At 48.1% G+C, this 15,219-nt stretch overlaps 2 protein-coding genes and 1 long non-coding RNA gene across 3 annotated transcripts; 2 read left to right on the top strand and 1 right to left on the bottom strand.

Moving 5' to 3' along the window:
• Window positions 1-3,138: 3,138 nt before the first annotated feature.
• LOC119275776 (peroxidase 72-like) lies at window positions 3,139-4,923 on the top strand. Its single transcript, XM_037556687.1, has 3 exons — window positions 3,139-3,461; window positions 3,856-4,047; window positions 4,167-4,923. The coding sequence occupies exons 1-3, from the start codon at window positions 3,243-3,245 to the stop codon at window positions 4,749-4,751; spliced, it is 996 nt and encodes a 331-aa protein (XP_037412584.1). The 5' UTR covers window positions 3,139-3,242; the 3' UTR covers window positions 4,752-4,923.
• A 3,977-nt stretch (window positions 4,924-8,900) lies between these two features.
• LOC119275775 (peroxidase 72-like) lies at window positions 8,901-10,633 on the top strand. Its single transcript, XM_037556686.1, has 3 exons — window positions 8,901-9,233; window positions 9,587-9,778; window positions 9,855-10,633. Exons 1-3 carry the CDS (start codon window positions 9,003-9,005, stop codon window positions 10,437-10,439), a joined length of 1,008 nt encoding a protein of 335 aa, XP_037412583.1. The 5' UTR covers window positions 8,901-9,002; the 3' UTR covers window positions 10,440-10,633.
• Window positions 10,634-11,056: 423 nt separating this feature from the next.
• On the bottom strand, window positions 11,057-12,214 carry LOC119281213. Its single transcript, XR_005138303.1, has 2 exons — window positions 11,898-12,214; window positions 11,057-11,802 (listed from the first exon to the last, which is right to left on the bottom strand). It is a non-coding gene; the product is annotated as an uncharacterized LOC119281213 (long non-coding RNA).
• Between the last annotated feature and the right edge of the window lie 3,005 nt (window positions 12,215-15,219).

Below are 15,219 nucleotides of genomic sequence, written 5' to 3'. Positions count from 1 at the left end.
GTTGTGGTGCACTCGTAGAGTCGTAGTAGGGTTTTTTTTTTCTCTTTTTTCTGCGGTGGCATGTTTTTTTTTTTGTATTACATGATTAAACTGGAGTGTTTTGCCTTCTTGAGGATCTTTTTCAATTATGTGCAATCGTGATCCGGAAGTTGCCTACTTTATACTAGCAATGACAGGACGACTGACCTTTTCTCTTTCTCGACTTCTCAGTATTAGTCGAGAAAGTAGATGAAGTGAATATATAAGGTGGCTAGTTGCTTAATAAATCGAGATGATTGAGCTGTTCTTCTTTACTCCTAGTTTAATAGCAAAGAAGAACATATATTGTATTTCTTAATAATCGATTTATTAAGAAATACAATATATGTTCTTCTTTGCTCTTAAGAAATACAATATGAGTTTTCAATACCAAAGGGTTTATCATTTTATTGGTATGAGTGAAAAGCTTGCGGGTTTTGACACATCAGCTTGCAACTGTGCCACAAGACATAATAGTGAGTAATACGATAATTAAAGCAAGTCCTTCCGGGAACCTGCAGCTGTCGACATGGATCATCGCGCATCCCGGCCGTGTCCCACAGAGTTGGTACATCACGTAGCCTAGATTTGTTATGATTGTAATAGGATATTATATATGCCTGAATCCCAGCAGTGTTGCATGATCACCAAATCAACATAACAAAACCCCACAATGCCCACACGGTCCTGCATTTGCATTAATCATTACCGCGTCCCGCCGGTAACCATGTGTTGCGTGTGTAACCAAAGCAGTGATTAATTCGAAAGCAAATGGGCCTTTCCTTTTGGCAACGAGCGCTTTATTTACTTATTAATTTAAATAACTTTTGTCACCTTGGTTTCAAATATGGGCACGTGTTGGGGGTGCTAAATTCCTTAAATATGGTTGGGTTTACAACAGTGGCGGAGCTTGAAACAAAAAGCAGGGCGGGCTGGGCAGGCTAAGCTGAAGCAAATTGTCTCTCGGCTGGTGTTTCACATCCTGATCTAGGTGAACAGTAGGAAGAAATGCTCCTAACTTGGGCGGGCCATGGCCTGGTTTTGCCCTAAGGTAGCTCGGCCAGTGGTTTACAGTGAGGTATACTACTTTCCACAACAACAAAAGTGAGAGATTTATGGCTGGTCAATCTGCCTGTGTAAATGTACCGAAGAATTTCAACCTTTTAGACAATAGAAATAGTACTTCTTTTTCTTTATTACTCCCTTTTTCCAAAAAATAATAATTCATCTTTTAATGCATACAACCATTTCAATAATTTTATATCACATTTTACCAATATTTTTGTTGAAATGATTGTGTGGAATAGTTGATGCAGAGGTCGAATGGGGGGTACACTCCCTTCTAAAAAGAACCCGATATTTTCATATTGTCTTAACGAATCAACATACACCTTGCATTAACTTATATGTTTGAAAAATGGAACCCCCAAACAAGATACACCCCTGATTGCCTGGTCCAAAGTCTGCCAGCCAAAAAAACATGGAGGCTTGGGCATTTTGGATATTGCTCTTCACAATAAAGCTTTGCTCATGAAAAATCTTCTCAAGTTCTTCAACAAGGAAGATATCCCTTGTGTGAATCTCATTTGGGAGAAATATTATCAATCAGAGGCACCAAGGGGTAAGGCAGAGGGCTCCTTCTGGTGGAATACTCACATCTCACTCATGGAGAGATTTAAGCTTTTGAGCAGCTGCACCATTGGATCAGGGCATTCTGTTCCGTTCTGGAAAGAAAAATGGCAAGATCCAACTTTGCAACAAGCTCTACCACATCTATCTTCCTTTGCCATCAATGAGGATCAAACTGTTCATCACTTTTTGGAAAACCAAGATTGGACAGATCATTTCCACCTCCTTTTGTCAGTAGAAGCTTTTGATCAATTTAATCAACTGGCAGAACTGGTTCCACAGTTGCATCTCCATAGAAATGATAGTTGGACCATCAAGGGATCTGTTGGAAAAACTTCTGCTATTCATATCTACAACCAAATGCTGGAGCATAAAGAAGAGCACCCAATTTTTCATATCATCTGGAGCAATTCTAGCAGGCTAAAGCACAAAATTTTCTTCTGGCTGGTGGCACATTGTAGAATCAACACTAGAGCACTTCTTGGTAGAAAAGTAATGCACCTAGATGACCCTTTTTGCCCAAATTGCAACCAACAGGCAGAGGAGACAACCATGCATCTGCTTTGGGACTGCAATTTTTTCCAGGAATGCTGGAATTCTCTAATCCCTGACAGACAGAGAGAAACATCAGTATATGAGGACATCATTCTTGCAATGAGATGCTTACCAAAACCTTTTGCTGCTGAAATAGTTATTTTGGGATGTTGGAACATCTGGATTCAAAGAAATGGGAAAATATTCAGGTCTCTCCCTCACACCATTCAATCGTGGAGATTTCATCTTAAACAGGATTTGAGACTCCTTCGACATAGAATCAAGAATAAGTTTGAATCAAGCTCCATTCTGTGGTTAAACAATAACTTGGAATAGCATGATTTCTTTTCCTAGAGCAGGCATTGGCTGAGCCTTAAGCCAAACTTTGGCCCCTCTCGGGTTTGTACCATTTTAATACAGTTCTACGGTGTTGGGTTCAAAAAAACATCGCTTTGGGCTGTCAGCATGGAATTTATTATGTCAACTGCCATATCTTGGTTAGTTTTGTGGATTTCTGTTTTCATCACCGTGGCCAATTAGATAGTGTTGCTCTTTTAAGTAGTCCGCATGTTGTGTAAATAGAGGTGTTTGCAAGAAATTACGTTGCACGTAGTGTGTAGGTATATAGAGCTGATGCTGGTTTCCGAAATCAAACAAAGACGTTAACACTAGGCGTTGGCTTGGGGCGGACCAAGCTTGAAGCCTTTTGGATGAAGGAATTATTGCCAAGGCCAGTGAGTAGCTTTTTTTTCGAAAAGAGGGAATTCCCCGGCCTCTGCATCAGAATGATGCATACGGCCATAGGCCAGTGACTAGCTACGGTCGATTATTTTTGAACAACTCAGCTGGCGCACACCGTCCCGAACCACTCCACAGTCCACACCACTTTCCTTTCCATATCCCACGACTATATAAACAAGGCCATGCCCGCCTCATCTCACCACCCACAACAAGAGAAGCAGAAGCCAGCAAGCTAGCAGCTCTCTTATCTCGTCACTTGCAACGTAGTATAGTGCAGGGCAAATTAGTTTTGCCTGCATCCATAATCCATTGCGACCTCCATGGTTTGCCTGGCTGTGCTCTGCCTCATGTCACCGTTGCTCCTCGCCGGCGCTGTCCTCGGCAATCCGGGCTACGGCGGTTTGTTCCCACACTTCTACGATCACTCGTGCCCCAAGGCAAAGGAGATCGTGCATTCCATTGTGGCGCAGGCCGTCGCCAGGGAGACCAGGATGGCGGCGTCCCTCGTCAGGCTGCATTTCCATGACTGCTTTGTCAAGGTATAATATCTGCTCTACTCAATTCCTCTAGGCTGTAGTAGCAGTGTTCATTTTTTTTACATGTGTAGCAGTGTTCTTTACACTTCATGCTTCAACAAAGCTACGACGATTTGTAGGTTAAAGCATCTTATCTTATTTATTTCTAGTTGTTACTGCATTTAATTGTTCCAACTCATTGCTCAACATGAAGAGCTTTAACCTACAATTTTCCTTGCTATATTTGGACTTTATCTTATTTCACCAACATTTTCCCACAATATATATCTCTCGTCATCCGGTGGCTTTACACGGGTTTTATGTTCTAAAAGCTTCTCGCTAACCAATGAAAATAATGAGCCTTTTGCCTCATTAAAAGAACATCTTCCGACAATATCTTTCTTTGCTTTGGGTGTAGGGTTGCGACGCTTCTGTACTGCTGGACAACAGCACAAACATCGTGAGTGAGAAGGGGTCCAACCCCAACAAGAACTCCATCAGGGGATTCGAGGTCGTCGATGAGATCAAGGTCGCCCTTGAGACCGCCTGCCCCGGCACCGTCTCCTGCGCCGACATCCTCGCCCTCGCCGCACGCGACTCCACCATCCTCGTAAGTAACACTACTAGTGATTCTGCTTAGAAACATGAAACAACAAAGGATCCCGAGTGAAAACGAACAACAACAAAAAACCATGTGCGTGACTCTTTTGGGTCCAAACAAAACTGCAGGTCGGTGGCCCTTACTGGGAAGTGCCACTCGGGCGGAGGGACTCTCTAGGCGCAAGCATCCAGGGCTCCAACAATGACATCCCTGCACCAAACAACACCCTTCCCACCATCATCACTAAGTTCAAGCGCCTCGGCCTCAACATCGTCGACGTTGTCGCCCTCTCAGGCGGCCACACCATCGGCTTGTCCCGCTGCACCAGCTTCAGGCAGAGGTTGTACAACCAGTCAGGTAACGGCATGGCCGACAACACGCTGGATGTGTCCTACGCGGCTCAGCTGAGGCAGGGGTGCCCGCGCTCTGGTGGCGATGACAACCTCTTCCCGCTGGACGTGGTCACCTCGACCAAGTTCGACAACTTCTACTTCAAGAACATCCTGGCCGGCAGGGGTCTTCTCAGCTCCGACGAGGTCCTGCTCACCAAGAGTGCCGAGACGGCGGCGCTTGTGAAGGCATATGCAAATGATGTGCATCTCTTCTTCCAGCACTTTGCCCAGTCAATGGTGAACATGGGCAACATCTCGCCACTCACTGGGTCACAAGGGGAGATCAGGAAGAACTGCAGGAGGCTCAACAATTTCCAATGAGTTGCTAAAAGAATGATGCTTGATTTCTGTGTTGAACTGTATGTGGAGTTTGTGCATTTATTTTTAATAAGCAAGGGAGCCTTAGATGCTGCCTTGTGAGCTCTTGCTGAAAATCTTTCGTACCCCTTGTAAGTGACCGACCCAAGATTTCCAAAAATGATGTTTGGTCTAATCCAGGATGCTACAGACAATGGTTCGAACATGTCATTGTTTGAGCATAAAGAATGACAAGTTTGAATTTCATTATATCTTTTGAACTGAAAGTCTAATTTATATTTCGTTTGCATATCTATTACGGAGTTTAGGGCATCATTGTCGTTTGGCTATTTATTACTCACAATTTTGCTCCGAATTTCTCCTCCCACGAGGAATGGTGGAACCTGAACATCGCCAGCCTTGATTCGCAAAGGAGAAAAAATTAAGCAAGGTCGTCATGTTATGTATGCTCTTTGGAGTTTGTGTAAGGGCATCTCTAGCAGACTCCTTAAAAGCTGTCAAACCCTTAAAAATTTCAGGTTTTAAGGTTTTGATCGAAAAAAGTGTCCATATAACAGATCCAGTAAAAGTGGTCCGACCCCTAAATATTTTAAAGGGCACCGAGAACCCACACCCGAGATCCATATATTTGAAGGCTCGAAGGCCAAACTGAGGGTGGCCCTTATACCGGTCAAACCTCGTCGGGAAGGACGCGCCGCCGCGTCCTGGTACGCTCCCCTTGCCGCGTCCGGTCAGTGACCGCCGATGGCAGTGGAGGTTCTCTCCTCCGGCGTGGTTGCTCTCGCTGTCGTTCCTTGTTCCCGGCTGCTCCCTCTCGTTCTCGTCGGTCTCGCTTCGATGACCACGGTGAGGCGGCGGTGATGATGGCAAGATCGTGGTGGCACACGTTCGTGGGTGGCTTGTCTGGTGGAGCGCGTCGGACCGTTTGGGGTTGTGGGTGTTTGGTGGATGGGAGAAATCCGGGCCGGCTTGCCGGCACCGACGCGGTGACGCCCGTGGGCGCCATTGTTCCTTCCTGAAGGGCGTCGGATCTTCCCCTTCCCCACGCCCCTCCGTGTACCGGGGGAAACCCTAGGACCTGTCCGGGCAGCAGCGTCGTCGTTGTCGTGTTCCTTCCTGAAGGTGTTGCTTGGTATGCGAAGGTTCGAGGTGTCTGGAGCGAGGTGGTACATCTCCGGTGGGCGCAACGGTTTTGGGTTATCGTCGTTTTCGTCGATCCGATGCTATTAACTTTATTTTCTCTCTTCTTTCTCTTTTGTTTTTTTGGCATGCTTGTGCTGTTTGCCCCAGCATTGGACTCTTTGTTGTATCGGGCGCAACGGTTTTGGGTTATCGTCGTTTTCGTCGATTCGATGCTATTAACTTTATTTTCTCTCTTCTTTCTCTTTTATTTTTTTTGGCATGCTTGTGCTGTTTGCCCCAGCATTGGACTCTTTCCTGAAGCCTTTTTCTTAAAGGACGCGCCGCCGCAATTCCACCGCATACCTCACCGGAATTGGCCGCCGCCGGTTCGATTTGGGGCCGGAGAAGGGCGGGGCGAGGCGGCCGGGTTGAGCGCCACCTCGAGGATGTGATCGGCCGCCGTTGGGGGCGTTCGGGGGACGGCGGGGAATGGGGAGGGGAGGCAGAGGAGGACGGCGGTGAGCATCTCTGAGAGGAATATTCATTTTTACAGTGCCGTTTGCAGGATCTGTTCTGCGGGAGGTAAAATCTACCCTTAAAACATGTTTTTACGACCCTAATCAAGGTTTTAAAGGCCCGCGAAATAAGTAGTCTGCTAGAGATGCTCTAAGGACTATGACAAAGAGAAGAGGAAGCGGGTCACCTTGCCGCAGCCCCCTCCCATGTTTGATCCGGGCACCGGAAATTTCATTGACAAACATCCTTAGAAGTGGCGGTCAAGAGGAGGGCAGCGACCCAATTGCAAAAATCTAGGGGTCTCTTTTGCAAAATATCAAAAATATTGTCCCCTGGCAAGGCGGCCAGCAAGCTTGCCTCCTGGGACGGCCAAAACATCACCACCATCGGGCGCACGACACTTGTCAGATCGGTTATTGCCTCCCAAGCAGTGTATGCCATCACACCTCTCATCGTGCCACCATGCTCTCTTCACAACATCAACAAATTGGAGAGGGCTTTCCTTTGGTCTGGATCGGATAAGACAACCGGTGTCAAATGTAAAGTGAATTGGAAGGTGGTTTGCCGCCCCAAGGAGTATGGAGGCCTTGGGGTTCTAGACACTGACAAGTTTGCTCGGGCCTTACGTCTTAGGTGGCTATGGTATGAATGGAAGGAGCCAAACAAGCTTTGGGTGGGGCTTGGGAACCCTTGCACGGAGGAGGACATGGACTCCTTCTATGCCTCAACGACCATCATTTTGGGCAACGGTGCCAAAACACCTTTTTGGGATTCCCCATGGCTTCTTGGGCGGAAACCGAAGGACATTGCCCCTTTGATTTATGAGGCCTCCACGCGCAAGAACTGGAAGGTGCGTGAGGCCCTCCATGGAGATGCTTGGATTCTTAAGATCGGTCGCAACACCATCGTCTCCGGTGCCCACATCCTCCAATTCTTCACGTTATGGATGCTTGTGCATGACCTACACTTGGATCAACATACTGACGATGACATTATTTGGAAACACGCCAACGACGGGTCCTACTCCACGGCCACCGCCTACAAGGCTCAGTTTCTTGGACTGACACTTTCGCCCATGGACTTTATGATATGGAAGGCTTGGGCCCCTCCTAAGATCAAATTTTTTGCTTGGTTGGCTATCCAAGACCGGATTTGGACAGCCGACAGATTGGAGCGGCGCGGTTTTCAAAACTGTGGACTTTGCCCGCTTTGCAAACGTGTTGGCGAGACGGGTGCACACCTCTTCTACAAATGCCGCTACACCATAAGGCTATGGAACTCGGTCATCCTTGATTTGGTCTAGCGCACATGGACACCTCCTCTTGGCATTTGGATGGATCCGTTTTGGAATGGTGGGAAAAGCGAACCTGCTTGCAAAACCCAAACCGACGAGCCTTGGCCTCACTTACAATGCTAGTCTCTTGGACGATCTGGAACGAGCGTAATGCTCGGGTCTTCCGACACAAGAGCACACCGCCTCCGGTCCTTCTCCGTGCTATCATCAACGACATCAAGCTTTGGGTTCTCGCGGGAGCTAAAAAACTGGTGTGTATTCTTGTGCGCGAGTAGTTGCCATGCCGGGCATATGGGTCATTTGTAACACTCTAAAACACTTCTTTCTTATTTAATGAATGAGGCAAATCTTTTGCCTCCGTTTCGAAAAGAAAAATATTGTCCCGCTTACAGTAGCAGGTAACAGCATGTAGGCATGCACGCTGTTTCCTTGAAGAAGAGTTGGAACACAAGTCCTTCCTGGAATTAACCTGCTCCTGGCGACATGTACGTAGGCCAAGCGTACGTGTCCCGTGTCATCCAGAGTTGGTACGTCATCCACTTTGACCGACCGGATTCGGTACGCGAGTCCAGACAAGTAGTGTAGGTTGAATGATCGACCGATCGCCCAAGCAAAAAATAAGAAAACCCGCCATGCCAACACAGTCATGCGTGCACTACACGGAGCTGCACTAATCAATATTGCGGACCGCGCGTCCAACCTGTAAGTAACCATATTTGCTTATAACAAAAAAGTAGCAGCATTAGTTTGGAAGCAAAAACCTTTACTTTTGCCTATACGCGCCTACTTTGTTGGCAATGATTTCACATATGATGATTAATTACCTTGTATTCCCACGTTCTGCTCGTTGCTAGTTAAATATGGTTGGAGTTAAAGTGAGACCTCTGACGACTCCCCTGGTCTATTGCATGCTCCAACCTAAGCTTACGGAAGGTTCATCTTGGAGACGCTAAAAGTAAGACTAACAGCATGCAGTCTTAAGCCTTGGCTTGGGAGCGAGTTTTAAAGACTTGGGAGTTGCTTGATGGCAGAATTATTGCTGAAGCAGTTGACAACGGTGCCTAGCTAAGCTCAGCTACTCTACTCGATATGCCTAACAACCCTGCTGGCTGCTGCACCTGCACCTCACCGTGTCGGCGTCTCCTCTGCTGCAAACCACTCCTCTCTTCCCTTCCTTCCATCCTCCTGCCTGCTATATAAACCCACTCCATCTTCACTTCATCTCACCACCCACCCACAACAAGAGAAGCAGCAGCTAGCACCTAGCAGGTCTCTTCTCAACCTAGTGCAAAGCAACGTAGTTTCCTCACATCCATCCATCAATGGCGACCTCCATGGTTTGCCTGGTTGCGCTGTGCCTCGTGTCCCCGCTGCTCCTCGCCGGCGCCGTGGTCGGCAACCCGGGTTACGGGGGCCTGTTCCCGCAGTTCTACGACCACTCGTGCCCCAAGGCCAAGGAGATCGTGCACTCCATGGTGGCGCAGGCCGTGGCCAGGGAGACCAGGATGGCCGCCTCCCTCGTCAGGCTGCATTTCCATGACTGCTTTGTCAAGGTATCTCCATACTTTGAGCACCATAAGAATAAGATGCGCATTTTATTTGCTAACTTTAATTAGCTATTCCAACACATAGCTCAACGTGCAAATTTCCACCTGTTAGAATTGGAAAAGCTATCCTCAGCACAGCTGCATGGAAGAATCTGTACTCTAGGTTTTAGGCTAACTGTTAAACGGTGATTAAGCTATATCCTACCAACGTAGCAATAATCATCGATACAATGATTGCTCCGTTCTTCTTTCCACTGGGAGAGTGATTGATTAATCCAATGCAAGTACAATAATGCTGCCTCTGTGGAATGTTCTTGTGACAAATATGTCTCTTCCGACAATATTTTCCCGTTTTCTAGGGGTGCGACGCGTCCGTGCTGCTGGACAACAGCACCAACATCGTCAGCGAGAAGGGGTCCAACCCCAACAGAAACTCCATCAGGGGCTTCGAGGTCGTCGACGAGATCAAGGTGGCCCTCGAGACCGCCTGCCCCGGCACCGTCTCCTGCGCCGACATCCTCGCCCTCGCCGCCCGCGACTCCACCATCCTCGTATGTTCACCACCTTTCCTCTCCTCTCGCAAGCCGATCAATCAAGCCAGCACGTGTGACCCTAATTAACATGCAGGTCGGTGGCCCGTACTGGGAGGTGCCCCTGGGGCGGAGGGACTCTCTGGGCGCGAGCATCCAGGGCTCCAACAACGACATCCCGGCACCCAACAACACCCTCCCCACCATCATCACCAAGTTCAAGCGCCTCGGCCTCAACGTCGTGGACGTCGTCGCGCTCTCAGGCGGCCACACCATCGGCCTCTCCCGCTGCACCAGCTTCCGGCAGAGGCTGTACAACCAGTCGGGCAACGGCCTCGCCGACAGCACGCTGGACGTGTCCTTCGCGGCGCAGCTGAGGCAGGGCTGCCCCCGCTCCGGCGGCGACAACAACCTCTTCCCGCTCGACGCCGTCAGCTCTACCAAGTTTGACAACTTCTACTTCAAGAACATCCTCGCCGGCAGGGGCCTCCTCAGCTCCGACGAGGTGCTGCTCACCAAGAGCGCCGAGACGGCTGCGCTCGTCAAGGCGTACGCCAACGACGTGCATCTCTTCTTCCAGCACTTCGCGCAGTCCATGGTGAACATGGGCAACATCTCGCCGCTCACAGGGTCCAAGGGGGAGATCAGGAAGAACTGCAGGAGGCTCAACAACTTCCACTGAGTATTTGGATGTTTAATTGTACGTGGAGTGGAGTTGGTGTCATGTTCTGGTTTAATAAGCAGGTCCGTGGTTGTAATCTGGAATCCCCAGATCGTGTTTTGTGACGAACTAAAGATTTCTGTAAGGGATGATATGCAAGAGAAAGAGAAAAGTATGTGGTAGCAATGATGAAAGAACAAATGGTTTTCTAACAACATCTTAAAGTATTTGATCCTTTTCGAAAAATAAATCCTACTACTCCCTCCGTCCTAAAATAAGTGTCTTGAGCTTAGTACAAATTTGTACTAGAGCTAGTATAAAGTTGAGACACTTATTTTAGGACGGAGGGGGTACAATATTTAAGAATGTATATAGGCTAGTACATAATAATCCACAAAAGTTACAGCATAACCTTATGATTCTCAAGGGCTTTGGAAGTGAGATACAAAAATTATCACTGAGGAAATGTAACCTGCCAACAATCATTCAAGTATGACCACATTTCGTTTATTTTGACTTTCTTTTACCAAACAATTCATCAAAAGATCTATCGATGCTAGCGGTTGGTATACACAAACATCTAGCTAGAATCAAAACAAATTTGTAAAAGTTTACATGCTAGGTTCTTTTCTGCTGTATACTAGAAACTTCGGCAAAATAATTTACTTTCTAATGTGGGTCCACACATATCATTTTCTTCGTTACAAGCTGCGTGTAAGATACTCAAAACTGCGGAAGGTAATCCTCGACTCCTCGTAACAAACTTGCTTTGAACATTTCCCTAGGAAAAAAAAGCTTGCTTTGAACATTGTTGGATAAGAAATCTTTACCTCTCTACCTCTCTATCTCTACCTAATAATAATAAAGCATGTAGGGTTTCTGGTCGTACGTCGTCGCCTATTTTACAAAAAAGTCCCTCTGTTTCCGCGAAATCAACCCGCAGTCCCTATTAAGTGGATCTGGGAAACTATTCGTAAAAAAAAGAACTGGCGTCGCAGCGGTGGCCTTGGCCGGCATGGAGGTGAGCTCGCGGGCGTGCTTGCGGTAGGCAAGCCTAGCCCGCAAGTCCTCCCGCTGCTTGGTGAGGGCCTTGGCCTTCCTGCGCGCCTTGTCGGCCTCGGCGCTGGCCTTGGCGGGCCGAGGCGTCGCGGAACGGGCGGCGGATCTCGGCTGCTCCGCCGTGGATCCGGCCGCAGACGGATCGAGACGGGAGAGGCGGCGACCTCCATGGCGGGCTACGGGGCAGAGGAGGCAGGGTCTTGTGGCGGCGCTCGCCTGAGCTCCTGGCGCCGGGAGGATATCGGGAACGGATGAAGGACGGCGAGGGAGGTCGGAGAGGGCCCAGATCCGGCTCGAAGCTCCTGCAGCGGGCATGGTGGTCTTCCTGTTGAAGAAAATAGAGAGGGTTCAGAGAGAGATAGGGGAGAGATAGAGAGGGAGACAGGAGGCGGGCAACGTCGCAGTGCAGCTGCTGCTCACCTAGGCGACGATGTCGGCAGGGCCACCAGGGCATGAGTGGCGCGGGATCGGCCGGATCCGGAGCACGCATGGGGTGGCGAGTTGACGGCCAGATCAGGTCCATGGCAGGGGAGCTCCAAGGCAGGCGCCCATGGCGTCCTCTGGTCTTGACGGCCGCGCACACTCCAGGTTGGGGGGTGGCGGGGGGCAACGCCAAGCCATTTGTGTGCGTTTGCTGGATGGATAGGAAGAGCAGAGCTGCGTGGTGATGTGAGGTGGATGGGGGAGAGGAGAGGAGGAGGACCAGATGCGATGAGGAAAATGGGGAAAATGAGGAGGACCAGCTGCGATGAGGAAAATGGGGTCGAACGACTCGACCGGCAAGGAAAAGCGGATGCGCCGGGGGCGGTGGGCGGGTCCCACGAAAGCACGTGGCAGCCAGTTGACGCGTGTGCGAGTCGAGAGCGCCGTCACGATCCAGCGTCGCACAAACCAAACACTAAAAAATTGCACCGAGTGCTGTTGGATGGCTATATGCGTCCTAGCGTTGATTAAAAAAATTCGGATGAACACCGATTATTTTATTACTTGATGTTATTTTTACATTATCAAATGTAATAATTAAGAGTGAATGAAATATTGAAAATCTACTCCTAATGGATCAATTTATTGCTTAATGTTGTTTTATCAGTTGGTAGGATTACGTCCACTATTGTTTTGTCCGCTTTTATCTCGTCCTATTTTTTTCGACCCATCTCCGCCACCGCCCCTTCATATTGGTTTTGTACCCTTCCAATAAAAACTTTTATAATCTTTTCAACTTTCCTAACTAGCCACGTTACAAACCGGAAGGAACCAATGGCACATTACCAAACAATAAAATCCAGTTTTCTGCTAATTAGTTCCAAATCTCAACTTTCCTAACACAATGATCCGTACTTTCTTAACAATTAAATCGTTACTATTAAAGGAGAGTCCGTGCTGATGATTTGAGTTTGTTCCTATCCATCCCAGAAAATCGCCATTCAACTTACTGTGTTTTTGTATGGAAAATATGCTAGACAAATAGGACGTGATCTCTCTTTTTTTAATCAAATTAGGACGTGGTCTGATTTGATTGCACACGATGCGACATCATAAAAGGACCGTCGCACGCATTCCTCGCCAGACTTTACAGCGCCTTCCATCCTCCATGTCTACTACCACACCACGCAATACCTTCTCCCATTCTCTAGCGATTCCGCATTCCTGCAACACCAACAGGCTCGCCGCCTCCCGGCCGCTGGTCCTCCATCATAGTCTTCGACCTCTCCCCGCACCCCGCCAGCGCGACACCCGCTGCCCCGCTTGCACATGTCGGCTTTGCTCAACGTCTATGCTTATCCCACGGCGGAGCTCGCCCCGTCGTTGTCGGTGCCATGGTCATCTTTCACATGGAACCACCTCCGTCGCTGTCCGCCAGCGTCGACGACGAGCACAGCCCCGGGTACTCAGAGGCTACGCGAGGGCGATGCCAAAGAGTCCCGGTTTGTTCCTTGGTCGCCACCCTTCCCATGCGAGGGAAAGATTGCATGAAAAACAAAGAAGGCAACAAGGAGAAAGGAAATAGATGCTAATTGCATGAAAAACAGAGAAGGAAGGACAAAGGAAAGAGAGAGAATGGATGCTAATTATATGTCTCAATATTTGGTGCTCATAGGATAGGATGTGCGTGTGTGCGTTCATAGAAAAGTGTATGCGCGTATATATGAGCGCTTTCGTCTATATTGTGTTCAAAAAAATATTTGGTGAGGAGCTAATTAAAGGAAACAGCTTGCTGGCGTCGAATCTACACTTCTCTTGCTCTAAGCGCGGTAGCCATGAGGCCAATTAAAAAATAGTTTCTATGTACTGCACGAAAATGAACGTGTAACATTATCTTATACTTCCTCTGTTTTTATCTACTCCGTGTATTGGCCGGCTATTTCATGGGCTACAACACATCCATCCAATCCTTATCGCCCATTGAGGCTGTAGTCGCCTATCGCCCGTCCTATTTGATGCGGTCGGGGTTCATCTTTTGTAGGCCATTGTCCCAATTGAGTCGGCGCACCGATCGTCTCCGGACCACCGCCTTCACAGGTCAGGGCAGCCAGCAACTCCTCCATACGCGTCTCAGGCCTCAAGAGGCAGCCATGGCATCTCCTGCCACCGAGTCCGAGTCAGTCTAATGTCCGTCTGTCGTTGTAGCGCTGCCCGACTCCGTCTTCGTCTAGAAGGAGCCCGATGTCGGCAAGATTCTTATATACCATGGACTCATGTAAAATGTACATGAACAACATCCTTGCATTAATTGGTTGACCTTACATGCATGCAGATTAAGATGACGGTGGACCAATCTATTAGACTACTATGTCTTTTTTCCACTTTTCGACTGGTCAAAATTGCACAGGATGTAGGAACATGGTCGGTCGTCAAGGGCTCTGAGGTGCGATCCATCAACATGCTTTACTAAAGCAGCAGGGCAAGGAAGCGGTTAGTCAAGTAAAATTCTCATATTAACAAGATCTGCTACGCTATCATTGAACTGCAGCAACTCATTAACATAAAAAAAGTAGCTATTTTGATCGGTGTATTTTCTGTTACCTTTGCATCCAGTCATCTATATGTTTCTAATGCCAATGTGACTACAGTTTGATAGTGCCCAGTATGATCATGGCAAGCTCAATATGACCGTCTTTTTACTATATACTCCAAATCAACAAGGAAGACCTCACGATTTCCACCACATGCCGCATGACGCAAACCCGCCGCGCTAAAACCGCTGGCACCTGTCACCAACACACGAGGAAGATGACTCACTCTTCACCGTTTACTCTGTAGCGACGCACCTGCGTTGTGCTTATGATGAAAAGCACATCGTCGTGGGATTGATCATGTTCGTCGTGAATAGATGGACAGGATGAGCATCATTAAATGGGTAGCTAGGAGCGTTCAAGGATTTCTCCCGTTGCAACGCACGGGCACTTTTCCTAGTGATAAACAATGAGAATAATATTATAGCTCCCCATTAACGGTCCAAATAGCAACACACAAGCTCTTCAAGATGCACAGCATTGATGTGGATGGTGGTTAGTAGAGATGGTTGTGAACCCTTATTCGACAGCATGTGCGTCTTATATTTATTTTTCTTCAGTTTTAAACAATATATAAGTCAAATCCAATGGCCTAGAAAAAATCAATATTGCTCGGCATGGGAGAAATTGCAAATAGCAACAAAAAAATCCCTCAAAAAATAGCAAAAAGATGTTTGCAAGGAGAACGCGCCGGCTGGCAAGGGGGTCCAGGGCTCGGCGCCTGATCT

This window comes from Triticum dicoccoides, chromosome 3B (genome assembly GCF_002162155.2).
Source record: "Triticum dicoccoides isolate Atlit2015 ecotype Zavitan chromosome 3B, WEW_v2.0, whole genome shotgun sequence".
In the NCBI taxonomy this organism is placed as follows: domain Eukaryota; kingdom Viridiplantae; phylum Streptophyta; class Magnoliopsida; order Poales; family Poaceae; genus Triticum; species Triticum dicoccoides.
This window is presented reverse-complemented; position numbering and strand designations above follow the sequence as displayed.

Bases quoted from the DNA above. Each gene is read 5' to 3' on its own strand.
- LOC119275775 (XM_037556686.1), top strand. From the start codon at position 9,003: ATGGCGACCTCCATGGTTTGCCTGGTTGCGCTGTGCCTCGTGTCCCCG. The intron at 9,234-9,586 runs GTATCTCCATAC...CCCGTTTTCTAG, and splicing joins TCCATGACTGCTTTGTCAAG to GGGTGCGACGCGTCCGTGCT. The intron at 9,779-9,854 runs GTATGTTCACCA...ATTAACATGCAG, and splicing joins CCCGCGACTCCACCATCCTC to GTCGGTGGCCCGTACTGGGA.
- LOC119275776 (XM_037556687.1), top strand. From the start codon at position 3,243: ATGGTTTGCCTGGCTGTGCTCTGCCTCATGTCACCGTTGCTCCTCGCC. The intron at 3,462-3,855 runs GTATAATATCTG...CTTTGGGTGTAG, and splicing joins TCCATGACTGCTTTGTCAAG to GGTTGCGACGCTTCTGTACT. The intron at 4,048-4,166 runs GTAAGTAACACT...ACAAAACTGCAG, and splicing joins CACGCGACTCCACCATCCTC to GTCGGTGGCCCTTACTGGGA.